At 54.4% G+C, this 13,090-nt stretch overlaps 1 protein-coding gene across 1 annotated transcript in view; it reads right to left on the reverse strand.

The window, feature by feature from the left end:
- Positions 1-11,529, reverse strand: part of LOC102443179 (N-deacetylase and N-sulfotransferase 4) — a gene marked incomplete at its 5' end in the record, with an annotated part of 29,228 nt that extends 17,699 nt beyond the window's left edge. Inside the window, 2 exons of the mRNA XM_023747790.1 lie at positions 1,524-1,620; positions 11,347-11,529. Of these exons, the coding sequence (XP_023603558.1) occupies positions 1,524-1,620; positions 11,347-11,529 (280 nt within the window). The remainder of the gene's footprint in view (positions 1-1,523; positions 1,621-11,346) is intronic.
- Positions 11,530-13,090: the final 1,561 nt, after the last annotated feature.

Below are 13,090 nucleotides of genomic sequence, written 5' to 3' on the forward strand. Positions count from 1 at the left end.
TAAAATTTCAGGGCGCTTTTTTGGAGAGTGGGAATACGGGGGGGGGGGGGGGGGGCGTGGAACCAGCCGGTCAGGACGCCCAGTGACAAGTGGCAGGAGACGGCCTGTGACATTGTTTCACACCAGGACGGTTTCATTTCTTTCTAGTCGTCCCAGAGTTAGCACCACCACCGGGAGCTGGTAGAAAATTAATGCACATTTAAAAAATGTTTACTGATTTGAGAGAGAGAGAGACATGAGTTTGTTGTTCTACTTATTGGCGCACTCATCGGTTGCGTCCTGTATGTGCCCTGACCGGGGTGGTGAACCTGAGCCTTGGTGAATTCAGACGACGCTGGAGCCCCTGAGCCCCGCCCCCCTGCACCCCGCGCCCCCGCCAGGGCCACCATGCACATTTAAGCAACGGCGACAAAGGCGCAGGTCTGAGGCCTGAGCTGCCTCTGCCGCTTCCTGCTATGGGGCAGCCTACGTTCCTGGAGGAAGAGCCTTCAGCACCAACGCCCAACAGGCTGCGGACTTTGCCGCGGCCTCAGCGCCGTCTGCTCCTGCAGGTGGGCCCCTCCGCGTGGGCCTGCGTGTCCGCGTCTGTGCCGTGCGTGGTGCGCTCACCGGTGAAAACGCTCTCCCCGAAGCAGTGGGTCCCCGATACAGCGACTCAATAAAAACGTTAATAACCAGGACGTGAGCGCCGCGCATAAAGCTGCCACCTCCGGGCCGCAGGGTAAAATATTCTAATGGAAAGTGTCATCTGGCCGCTGAGTTACTCCCTCCGACGCCCCTGGCCTTCGGCTCAGAGAACACGGAGGGAGCCCAGGTGCCCGAGGGAGTCAGCCCAGGCCGCATCACACCTGATGGTGGGCACCCCCCACCCCCTCTCCCCCTCCACCACACACACACGTGGAACATTTTAAGGCAATAAAGACAGCGGCTCTAAAAAAAGCCACTCAAGGCACACATCGGCGCCACATGGTTTGCCAGGAGCTCTTTGCACAATAACTGAGGCAGGGTTACTCAGGCAAAGCCGCGGAAAGCAGAAATTAAACACCAGGTAGCAGGACAGACCCTCAACGTTGTCCAAAATGTGGTCTTGCCCTGGCCGGTCTGGCTCAGTGGATAGAGCGTCGGCCTGCAGACTGGAGAGTCCCCGCTTTGATTCCAGCCAAGGGCACATGCCCGGGTTGCGGGCTCGATCACCAGTGGGGGACGTGCAGAAGGCAGCCGATCCATGATTCCCTCTCATCATTGATGTTTCTATCTCTCTCCCTCTCCCTCCCTTCCTCTCTGACATCCATAAAAATATACTTTAAAAAACATGACGTCTGTGCAACGATTTTAAAAGCTAAAACTTCAGTCCCTGAGCCCGGTTCGCAGGCAGCACCCGGACCTCGGCGTGAAGCCGGGTCCCAGCAGCGGGCCCGTGCCTGGGTGTCTCCTCGTCCCACGCACACCGACCGGCCCAGCGATGCCACGGACGCCACATCCCGGGACACGGACTCGCGCGCCCGCCCGGCGGCGACCCTCACCTGTCTTCTGCGGCCCGATGACGAGGAAGCGGGGCAAGTGCTCGCAGGTCTTCTCTCGGGACCAGATGTCCTTGTGCCGCTTGTCGTCACAGGGGTTCTGCAAAGAGGACGCACCGTGAGCTCCGGGGCCATGGCGCCCGGCCCGGCCGCAGCGCAGGACCGGGGAGAGGACGGGGTCAGACGCGTGCCCGACCCCCGACCCCGGATCAGACCCTGTTCCGTCCTGGCCCTGTGACGTCCAGGGTCACCCTCTTCAGACGGGTGTGGTCCCAGCTGCCGGGCCTCGCCCTCTGTTCCTGCCTCTGTCTGTGTACCTGCGTCACCGCCTGAACTTGGTTTGTAAAATAACTGGACCCAGGAGTTACTCAGGCAAAGCCACACAAAGCAGAAATCAAGCACTGGGCAGCAGGACATAAACTCGACGTCGTCAAGAAGTTGACGTCTGTGCGGCGGTTTTCAGATCTCTCGCTAAACCTCAGTCCCTGAGTCCAATTCCCAGGTGGAACCGGACCACGGCGCTGGGGCCTGTTCTCCCCGGGGCCCCTGGAGGCTGGGAGGCCGGCCTTGAACGCCAGCCGAGGCCATGGCCTCCTTCCCTCTCCTCACCCTCTGTGTACCGGGCGCCGACCCTGCCAAACCCCAGTGTGGCCCCGCCGATGAGTCGGTGGCAGGTAGGGTCATACCTGTGGCCGCCTCTTGTCCCTCCTCCCCCCGGGTCACTGCTGGACGGCAGAGGCGAGGGAACCCAGACCCAACCCATCGCCCAACTTTGCCCGATCCCGACCTTCCCCTCCTGTCCTGCCCGTCCCACCCCTTTCTGCTGCCGGGACCAGGGTTCTCACCCAAACCAGGACGCTTCTGAGAATTCCCGGGCCCTGCGATGGGAAGGATGCACTTCTGAAACATTCACTGGCTGGCAATTGGCTTTATGATGTCACCAATTCAAAAGCAAAGACAGTCAAACATCACGCTCATGACATTCTCTCTGAACAGCACGTTGGGCAGGAAAACAACGATGTTTCTATCGAGTATGGAAAGTGACACAGGTGACCAGTCACGGACGTCCACACCGACGCCCCCTCGGTCCTCGGCCACACGGCCCCCTTGGTCCTCGGCCACACGGCCCCCTCCCCAAGGCCCTTCCTGGTTCAGGATCCGTCCTGCTCGCTGCCAGCCCCTTCTCTACTGGCCACTGTGTCTTCGTTGTTTTCTGTTTAGATCCTCACCCGGCGACATGTTGTTTTTGTGTTTCTTTTTTCTTTTTAAAAAAATGTTTTTATTGATTTCAGAGAGGAAAGGAGAGGAAGAGAGAGATGGAAACATCAATGATGAGAGAGAATCATGGATCGACTGCCTCCTGCACACCCCACATGGGATTGAACCCACAACTCAGGCATGTGCCCTGACCGGGAATTGAACTGTGACCTCCTGGTTCATAGGTCAACGCTCAGCCACTGAGCCACGCTGGCCAGGCCGAGGATATGTTTTTATTGATTTTATAGAGAGAGGAAGGGAGAGAGAGAAACATCAATCAGCTACCTCCTGTACACACCTTGATGGGAATCGAACCCACAACCTAGGCCTAGGCCCTGACTGGGATTTGAACAAGCCACCAATGATATATAGGATGACTCTCCAGCCAATGGAGCCACCGGCCAGGGCTCGGCCGCTATGCTTTTGATTGGGGAAGTGTTTTCTCTATCGGGTTGATGTAAGCTCAGAGTAAATTCTGTTAAAGGAAAATCCTTTCATTCAATTTTTTTTTCATACTGAAATGTTTAAATATTACAGACCAAATATTTTTACAGTGATTTTCATTTAGAGGGTCCTTTATTTGACAGATATTTTTTCAAGGTAAAACTTGTCAGATAAGTTGTCTGTAATTATGATTCTTTTGACCATGTTGTCCAACACAGCTTCTGCAAAAGAAGACTTTGCAACCCCACTCCATTCCAGCTCCGAGTACAATTTCATTAATTAAAGTTAGGAGAGCCCGGTTGGCATGGCTCAGTGGTTGAGCATCGACCTATGAACCAGGAGGTCATGGTTTGATTCCTGTGCAGGGCACATGCCCGGGTTGCTGGCTCAATCCCCAGTGTGGGACATGCAGGAGGCAGTTGATCAATGATTTTCTCTCATCACTAATGTTTCTCTCTCTCTCCCCCTTCCTCTCTGAAATCAATAAAAATATCTATAATAATAAAAGCATAATATGCTAATTAGACCAGATGTCCTTCTAGACCAGTGATGGCGAACCTTTTGAGCTCGGCGTGTCAGCATTTTGAAAAACCCTAACTTAACTCTGGTGCCGTGTCACATGTAGAAATTTTTTGATATTTGCAACCATAGTAAAACAAAGACATATTTTTGATATTTATTTTATATATTTAAATGCCATTTAACAAAGAAAAATCAACCAAAAAATGAGTTTGCGTGTCACCTCTGACACGCGTGTCATAGGTTCGCCATCACTGTTCTAGACGAAGCTGGGGCTGCAAGGGAAGCCCAGGTTCCAGGTGCCAGAGGGAAGCAGGTGCCGGCAGCCGGGGGAAGTAAGGCCTACTCTTGCATGAATTTCGTGCATTGGGCCTCTAGTATTTTAATAAAAGGTAGGAGATATGTCAAGAAATGCTAACCACAGTTGAACTTCCAGAGTTTAATGAAAGAATGCCCTGTTAAACCCTCAATTTCATTCCAATTCTCATTATGTAATTTGCTCAGTCCCTCTCCTTCTTGTTTTAAAGCTTTGTTTTGTTTTTAAAGAAGGTGAATAGCACTGAAGGCAAAAACGTTCAATATATCTTTTCTTCAAAACAATAGTTTTCTCAGAAATAAGTTTCAAAGCTCATTCTTGTCGGTGTCATTACAGAGCCCGGAGACCCCGGATCACCGTTACATCCCTGGGGTCTTGCCAGCCTGCTGAGCTGGTGGCCGATGCTAGTCGGACCCGGCAGGTCCAGGTGGTCACTCTACCTGCCATGGTGGACGCGAGCTCAGAGGGGAGGCTCTCTGGCAGGTTCCAGGGCCTGGAGGTCAGGGTCTCTGAGGTCCAGTGTCAGGCAAGGCCAGGACACCCTTTCACAGTGAGGGGAGCATTTGCTTTGCAGCTGAGAAAGTGCATTGGGCTGCACGGCCTCTGGGTTTGGAGCGGCATCTCCTTGCTCCAGGGGACGCTGCAGTATCACTGGCCGGGCGTGCAGAGGGCCGCTGGTTCTGAGTGGCCTCAGAACAAGGACCTGCCCACAGGAGGCAGGCAGAAGGGCCAAGCAGACCATGGACTCTGGCCTCTGGTGCAAGAGGGTGTCCAGCAGAGTTCCGGTCAATCCCCAGGGCAGACACAGCAGGCGCCCCGGGGTGCTGAGCTGGGTGCCCTCAGGCCACCTGGCACGCTCCTGGCCCTGGAAGAGAGGTCGCCTGTGCGCTGAGCACTGGCCACCTGTGGCCCTGGGTGACCACGTGGAGCGGAGCCGACCTCCTGTCCATCTGTACACAGTTGTGAGGAGGCAGACATTGTTTACTCGCCTCTGTATTTGCAGAGCGTCCTCGTCATGGCGACCTGGCCTGTGCTCTGACTCACTGCGCTTCATGGCGCTTCTCTGCAGAAGGTGAGGGCTGGGGTCAGGCTGAGAATCACCACACTGCTCGCCGGGACATCCTGCCACGAGGGAAACAGAACTCCAGCCGGAGCAGGTGGCCCACGCAGGGCGTGGCTGCTGGGCGCGTCCAGGCAGCTCAAGGTCACGGCTGGTCAGCGAGGAGCCCGTTCTCCCCCGTTAGCTGTGCCTGAGGTCACACTGTGGCCACCATCACGCTGTGGCCACCATCACGCTGTGGCCACCATCACGCTGTGGCCACCATCACGCTGTGGCCACCATCAGGCTATGGCCACCATCACGCTGTGGCCACCATCACGCTGTGGCCACCATCAGGCTGTGGCCACCGTCACGCTGTGCCCACCGTCAGGCTATGGCCACCATCACACTGTGGCCACCATCACGCTGTGGCCACCATCAGGCTGTGGCCACCATCACGCTGTGGCCACCATCACGCTGTGGCCACCATCAGGCTGTGGCCACCATCACGCTGTGCCCACCATCACGCTGTGCCCACCGTCACACTGTGGCCACCATCAGGCTGTGGCCACCATCACGCTGTGCCCACCATCACGCTGTGCCCGCCGCTGCAGACACACGCAAACCTGCTCTACAGTCTGGAAATAACCTATTTTTCTGGGCAATGCCCTATGTTTTTCCAATTTGATCAACATGTTGCCAATTCTTTTAGCATAAGCTAATAACTACCCTAAACCTGCCTTATTTAATCAGTTGTTAAGAGTCCGAGCTCAGGGGGAGACTGCCCGGGTGTTAAGCAATTTTCCTAAATTCTCTGGGATCCAGTTTCCTTGTTCACAAAGTAAGGTTGGTGTATCTACCTCGCGTGGGTGTTGAGGGCATTCGATGTGTCTCTGTTTAAAATGAGGACATTGAGCTCTGGGAGAGCGAGTGCTCACTGTGAGACCCACAAAGCCCAGCCCTTCTCTATCCAGGTGAGCTAGGCCATTGGCGGAGCAGAGACCTCACCTTCGCTGAGGATGGGTTTGTGGCCAATGTCTGTCCCGAGGGCAGATGTCCTGGTCCCCTGTCAGAAAGCATGCACCTTGGGTGGCTGCCCTACCACGAGGAATTTTCTGCCACCATCTGATGACTAGACATGTGGGATGTGAGTGCCTGGAGGACTCGACGGCTGGGGTTTGGGTTCCTGGACAGGGAGAGAGCTGGGGCTTCTTCAGATGCCTCGAGGGTAGAGGATGCCCTAGGCCAGTGGTCGGCAAACTCATTAGTCAACAGAGCCAAATATCAACAGTACTTCTTCAATATAGACTCGCCCAGGCCGAAAACCGACTTCTGCGCATGGGCCATGAAGTTTCAATCGCACTGTACGTGCGCACCTGCACGTGGTATTTTGTGGAAGAGCCACACTCAAAGGGCCAAAGAGCCGCATGTGGCTCGCGAGCCGGTTTGCCAACCAGGGCCCTACGCTGACCCAAGACCCTATATGGACCCTGCTGTTCCATTCATTTATGGATGCATTTGCTGTCTGGCTCCGGCCACTCGCCCACTAACGGATGTAGCACTTATCCTCAGGTGTCAACTCCAATGTTCCCTGTGAGGGCCGTCCACTCCTGTCTCTATGGCACTTCCTGCCCTAGCCTCCTCCCTGCATTTCTGTACTGGAATGATCTTACTCAGGACGGGTTGGTGGTGTTTTACATGATTTACATAATGGTGCCGGGATGTCGGTAATACTCTGTGTCCACTGGAGTGAGGTCTCGGACCAGTAGACCCTCATTGCTGCAATGAAATTGGTGAAACGCAGGACAGGGCCTGAGAGTGAGGGCGTGAATGGGCGTGGCTGCCAGCATGGGCAGGAGCAGCGCTGATGGTCGGGGGGCACTGCCACCTGCTCCAAAGCTGACCTCACAGGGACTGCGTGGGCCTGTCCCTCCGTGTCTCCTGCAGAAAACCGGCTCCAGCGCGGCTCTCCGGTGGCCCCAGCGCTGGCTCCCGTGGCTCACCCCACACTTCGGACTCACACCTGCTCCTCACACTGCTGCTCACACTGCTCCTTTGTGAAGAGCTTTCTTCCTCCGTGGATGTTATTATTTTGTGGCTCTGGGTCTATTTTTTCATCAATAATTCTGTATTGTTGAAAGCACTACATGTGATTCCTCGCTGTGTTTTGACGTCAGGCAATAGAAACGTAGCTACCACGGCCTCCACTTGCTGAGTTTCTTCGCAGAGAACGCGACGAAGACGGTGTCTCGGTGGTGGTGGTGCCAGGCGCTTGCTCAGGTGGCTTCATTCCCCTTCCCCAAGGCAGGAGGGCAAGCGCGGGGGCCGGGACCCGGGAAAGCCAGGCTTCTGTGGGCTCGCTCTCGGCTGCACATGCACAGCAGGCCACACCCTCCTCTCCCACTGCCCACATCTTCGCCATTCAAACAAGTGCTTTTGGCCCCGGCTGGTTGGCTCAGTGGATAGAGCGTCAGCCTGCAGACTGAAGGGTCCCAGGTTTGATTTCCGGTCAGGGCACATGCCCAGGTTGTGGGCTCGATCCCCAGTAGGAGGTGTGCAAGAGGCAGACGGTCAATGATTCTCTCGTCATTGATGTTTCTCTCTCTCTCACTCCCTTCCTCTCTGAGATCAATAAAAATATATTTTACAAAAAGAGGAACCCTCCTTCATGCTTCCTCAGGATTATTCCATCAAAACAAAAGGGACATGAATTTCCAGAAACCTGTGAACATAATTTTCAGGGCCCCCCACCCCAGGGGTACGTGAGGAGGGCACGCTTGGGGGCAGATTTCCGCCTGCTATGGGCACACGTTCCACGCAACAGCTCTGAGAGACTCAGCCCCCCTCGAAGGAGCTCAGCACGTTGGTGGCCCTGCCGCTGTCCGTGGGCGGACACTCACGTGGCACTTTTTAATGAGGCGACACGCAGTTTCACATACACGGCAGTCAGGCCACAGGCCCGGGTGCTAATGAAATGGACATAAGGAACCTGAGGAGATGAACTACATGCAAAGGCTGTCAATGATAAAAATAAAGTTAAAAAAAAACAGATGCAAAGATTATCGCTGTGAACGTTTTCTTTTTATTTGTGGTAATAGAAAAAGTGTGAATTAAAAATCTAATGGAAAATGACCGTTGACTGAGTTTTCAAGAGTGAACCATACTACGTAGGAATGCACGCTTAGCAATACGAACACGTCCCCACACACGGAATCTGAGACTGTACACAGCGACAGACACTGTAGCCCGATCTACCTGACTCTGTCGGGCTGTGGTGAATGGGCTATAAAATGTTTCATTGGTGCCAGTTATGCGTTTATGTTTTTTAAAATGTGTTTTTATTGACTTTAGAGAGAGAGGAAGGGAGAGGGAGAGAAAGATAGAAACATCAATGAGAGAGACACATCTGTCAGCTGCCTCCTGCACGGCCCCAACTGGGGATGGAGCCTGCAACCCGGGCACGTGCCCTGACCGGGAATTGAACCCCCAAACCTCTTGGTCCCTGGGACGATGCTTAACCCCTGAGCCGCACCAGCCGGGCTGTGCTTATGTTTTTGACGAAACGGAACCCTGTATAAAGGCCGGGCTGCTGATGCCCACAGCTGGGCGTGTTGCTACCGTAACTACGAGTAGGCGAGGAGAGACGCGCCGGGAAGGAGCTGGGCAGCGTTTGTGCTTTATCTTTCCGGAGCCTCCCGCAGCCTCGGACGCTGCTCGTGGTCCACAGAGTCTGTCAGGTTTTCTTTAACTCGGCAGCTCCTGCCAATCGCCGTGGGGCCAAGTGATCCCCTGACCCTAACCGCCGTCCGCTCCCATCCCTCGCCTGCTTCTGAAAAACATCTGAGAAGGCGTGGCTTTGGTTCATGTGAAATGTTTGCAACGTCACCTCCCATCTGAAGGAGCCACATAAACCATGCACCTCCCAGAATGCAATGGGAGTCTCTTACTTAGATGCTCTTACAGCAGCTCTGTTTCGATGACACCTCTGAAGATTTCTAAACGTGTATGAATGGCAGCAACGGTAACAGAACTGCGCGAACTCTCTAGCCTTTTCTGGCGAATTCTGTCATTTCGTAAGAGTGTCCCAGAAACGGACCTCTGTGCTGCTTTTCAAACGAGAACCGTCAGGCCCTGAGAGCGCTTCCTGCGTCTGTAGATGTTCTGCCTCCTCCACAGCGACGAGGTCCCTGAAACACAGTTCTATGTCCCGTTTCTAATGTTCATCGATCCCCCCAAACCCGCCCCGTGTTTCACGCTGAACAAACACTCAGTATTTAGAATCCTCATGGTGCCCCAATCATATGCCATTCACTCCTCAGTAAATAAATAGTGCCCCTGATATGAAAACAAAACCAAACACAATTAGCTAGCCCAAAGAAAACCTCCCAGTGTTAACGATACACATTCTTCATGAAAACAACACTTTGTCTAAAGCAGAAGAAAGAGTAGAGCGTGGGAGCATTGCCTCGTTTTTCATGTCAGCTGCCAGCACCCTTCTTTACGTAGCTGCTTTTTCTGGTTATTGTGCCATGAATTATAGATATCGCATAAGCAAACGTGTGTGAGAACAGGAGCGGTTTACTCCGATGATTTATCAACGTCACGGGCGTGTGGGACACGCTGCTTTGCCTTTGTTCAGCACGGACGGGGTGTGACTGTAGGCACCTTATTAAGGACTAGAGGCCCGGTGCATGAAATTCGTGCACGGGTAGAGTCCCTAGGCCTGGCCGGGGATCAGGGCTAATTGGGGCCTTTGGGCTGGGGCCAGGACCTTCCTTCATTCTGTGCTGCCCCCTGGTGGTCAGCGCACATCATAGTGAGCGATTGAACTCCAGGTCGGTCTCCAGTCGAACTCCAAGGGGACAATTTGCATATTAGGCTTTTATATATATAGATGTCTGTACCTATTCATCGGCCTGTCGGGTTATCACCTCACACGGGTGGCCAAACCGCTTACTGGGAGTGTGAGACTCCCACCTTGTTAACCTGCTGAGAGCTGCTCCAGAACGGGCTGGGCTCATGGTTGCGGTCATCTCCATGCGCCTGTGAAACATGTCCCGGCGAGCCAGACCCACAGGGACCCTCCACGGCTCCAGGAGGAAACCCTGTCCTCTGCTCCCTGCTTTCTCTCGAGCAGCAGCCTAGCCTCATGCCTGGGGATGCTCAGTGGACACGTGTTGGGTGGATCCTGCCGCCCAGACTTCAACACACAGCAGGGATCCTGGAGGAGAGCACAGCACAGGCCGGAGGAGAGGGGAGAGGGCGCCGAGTCTGTCCACAGGGATTTCTCCTGAGCAACACTGCTCCCGCCTCCTGCTCAGTGGGCCCTCCCACCTGCTCTGCTGCCGGCTCACCGGCCCCGTGGTTGATGCATCGGGAAGAGCCGGGGGGAGGTGACTTTTCCAGCTGAGGCTGCAGAGCGGAGGGTTTGTGTCCCAGGATTGAGGGTACGAGGCTCCCACTGTCTGTAAAAGCAATCCTCATGCTGGTGATTCCTTTATTATTATTATATTTTATTTTTAAATATATTTTTATGGATTTCAGAGAGGAAGGGAGAGGGAGAGAGAGAAACATCAATGATGAGAGAGAATCATGGATCCGCTGCCTCCTTCACGCCCCACACTGGGGATCGAGCCCGAAACCTGGGCACGTGCCCTGACTGGGAATTGAACCGTGACCTCCTGGTTCATAGGCTGATGCTTAACAACTGAGCCGTGCTGGCCGGGCAGCGATTCTTTTATTAATAGATCGGATCCTAGCAAAGTGTTGGTTAGATCTAAAGGAACGTAGCGACGTGTTAAAGACGGACTGTGTTAAGCACGAGGTGAAGAAAGGCTCTTTGCTTTTTATTTTTACCCCCGTCCCTGCCCTGGGTTGTACACACCCATGTCAGAGTCTAGTCTCGGGGCCTTAGATGATGGCACTTGGGTGTCTATTCCCTCCCATTCCCAGGGGGAGACGCCCTCCCCCTGAAAAGACATGAACCATCAAACCACATCCTCGATGCAGAAGTCCCCAACCAACCGGACCAGCAACCGAAACCTCAGGAAAACAACACAACAGAAACACGCAAACACTTAGCCCATCAAACAAACAAAACGCATCACTGAAGAGGAGAAAACCATTGGATAAAGAAGCGTGTGCCAAACGCCAGCTGTACTCTCTGCAGCTGAGCTCCTACCCCTGATTGGCACTTGCAGTCTCCCTGCCTGCCCTCCGAGATGCCCACCCCCACCCCACACCCATGTTACCTGCCAGAGCGGGTCCCTCTGCTCCGGGAAGAGCTCGAAGTACTTGCGGGCCAGCTGCAGGGGCGGCAGCGTCTGCAGGCGCAGGTTGGTCCAGCTCTGCACGAAGTTGGCCAGGTTCACGAAGGTGTAGGACCCCAGGCGGTCGTTGCCATAGTTGGACAGGTGGGTCATGAAGATGCTGATCTGGAAGAGGAACGAGAATGAGCAGACAGAGCATGTGCGAAAGCTCAAGTGGCAGAGGAGCCCCAGGCAGTGCCTCCCCCACGGGGATTTCCTGAGACAGAGCCATCATTTTAGCTGGTGTGATGGACTGAGCCCTATTCCCTCCACACCCCTCCCCCAATTCGTATGTTTAAACTGTGACCCCAATGTGACTGCATTGAGAGATAAGGCCGTGAGGGAGGGAACAAAGGTTAAAGAAGGTCATCAGGGCAGGGCCCTAACTGACAGGTGTGGTGGGCTCGCTCTCTATCTCTCCATCTCTCTCACCCCCATCAGTGCACAGGGAGGAGCCCAGTGAGGACACAGCCGGACGTCAGCTGTCTGCAGCCAGGAGGAGAGGCCTCATGGGGTGGGAGGAGGGGAGAGGGAGATGGGGGAAAAAAGGGACATAGGTAATACTTTCAACAATAAAGATTTATTTAAAAAAGAGAGAGAGAAGGAGAAAGTGTACTGGGTGGGCGGGGCCTCCATCAGGGACTCCAGCCTCCAGAGCCGGGGGCTGGGAGACAACAGAGTCAGTGGTACCTGGTTGGGGCAGCTCCTGCAGACACATGCAGGTGGAAAGCCACACGGGGGATTTCTACTTCAAAATCATGCTCACAGTCACTCTGAAAACTAGGATGGGCCCGGCCGGCGTGGCTCAGTGGGTGAGCGCCGACCTATGAACCAGGAGGTCATGGTTTGATTCCCGGCAGGGCACATGCCCGGGTTGTGGGCTCGATCCCCAGTGTGGGGCATGCAGGAGGCAGCCGATCCATGATTCTCTCTCATCATTGATGTTTCTATTTCTCTCTCCCTCTCCCTTCCTCGCTGAAGTCAATAAAAATGTATTAAAAAAATGAAGACTGAAGTTGGGCCGGCACCCCTCACCAGTCACGGGATGTGTGGCACCACTTTCCACATCAGTGTTCCCCGTCGTGGAACCAGGGCCCAAACCCAAGGGTCTGAGACCCTCCAGACGAGCGAGCAGGAAGCAGAGGCCCTGGGCCCTGAGATGGACGCTCGCCCAGCCCTCTCCTGCGGGAAGCACCACAAGGCCCAGGGAAATCGCTTCTTCTGGGCTAATGAGGGATTGTTATCGCCATAAAGAAACTGAGTGTTTGCGCAAAGCTGACTGCATTTAGCCCCAAACCCTTCCACACCCATTAACCTTCTCCCACGGGTCCGACCTCACACCAACTCTAAAGGCACCGTCTTTGGTCCTGGGCTTCTGTGGGCCCGAGACGAGGGCAGAATGGAGTCTAGGTCGGTACAGCCGAGAGGACATCAGACACTGGTGTGGACCCAGACATAATTCAGTCTACAACCCGCCGGGGCACAGACGCTAACAAAGGCGGATTCTGTGAGGCCAAGAAAACAACAACAACCACACAAACACCAAAGACTCAAGCACGGAGGGACCTGGAGAGCATCGAGCTAAGTGACATAAGCCCGTCAGAGAAAGACAAGTATGACGGGATCTCACTCCTACGTGGAATCTAAGTAACAAAATAAACTGACGAATGGAGTGGATCCAGAGACA

The sequence above is a fragment of the Myotis lucifugus genome, unplaced genomic scaffold, assembly GCF_000147115.1.
Source record: "Myotis lucifugus unplaced genomic scaffold, Myoluc2.0 scaffold_978, whole genome shotgun sequence".
In the NCBI taxonomy this organism is placed as follows: domain Eukaryota; kingdom Metazoa; phylum Chordata; class Mammalia; order Chiroptera; family Vespertilionidae; genus Myotis; species Myotis lucifugus.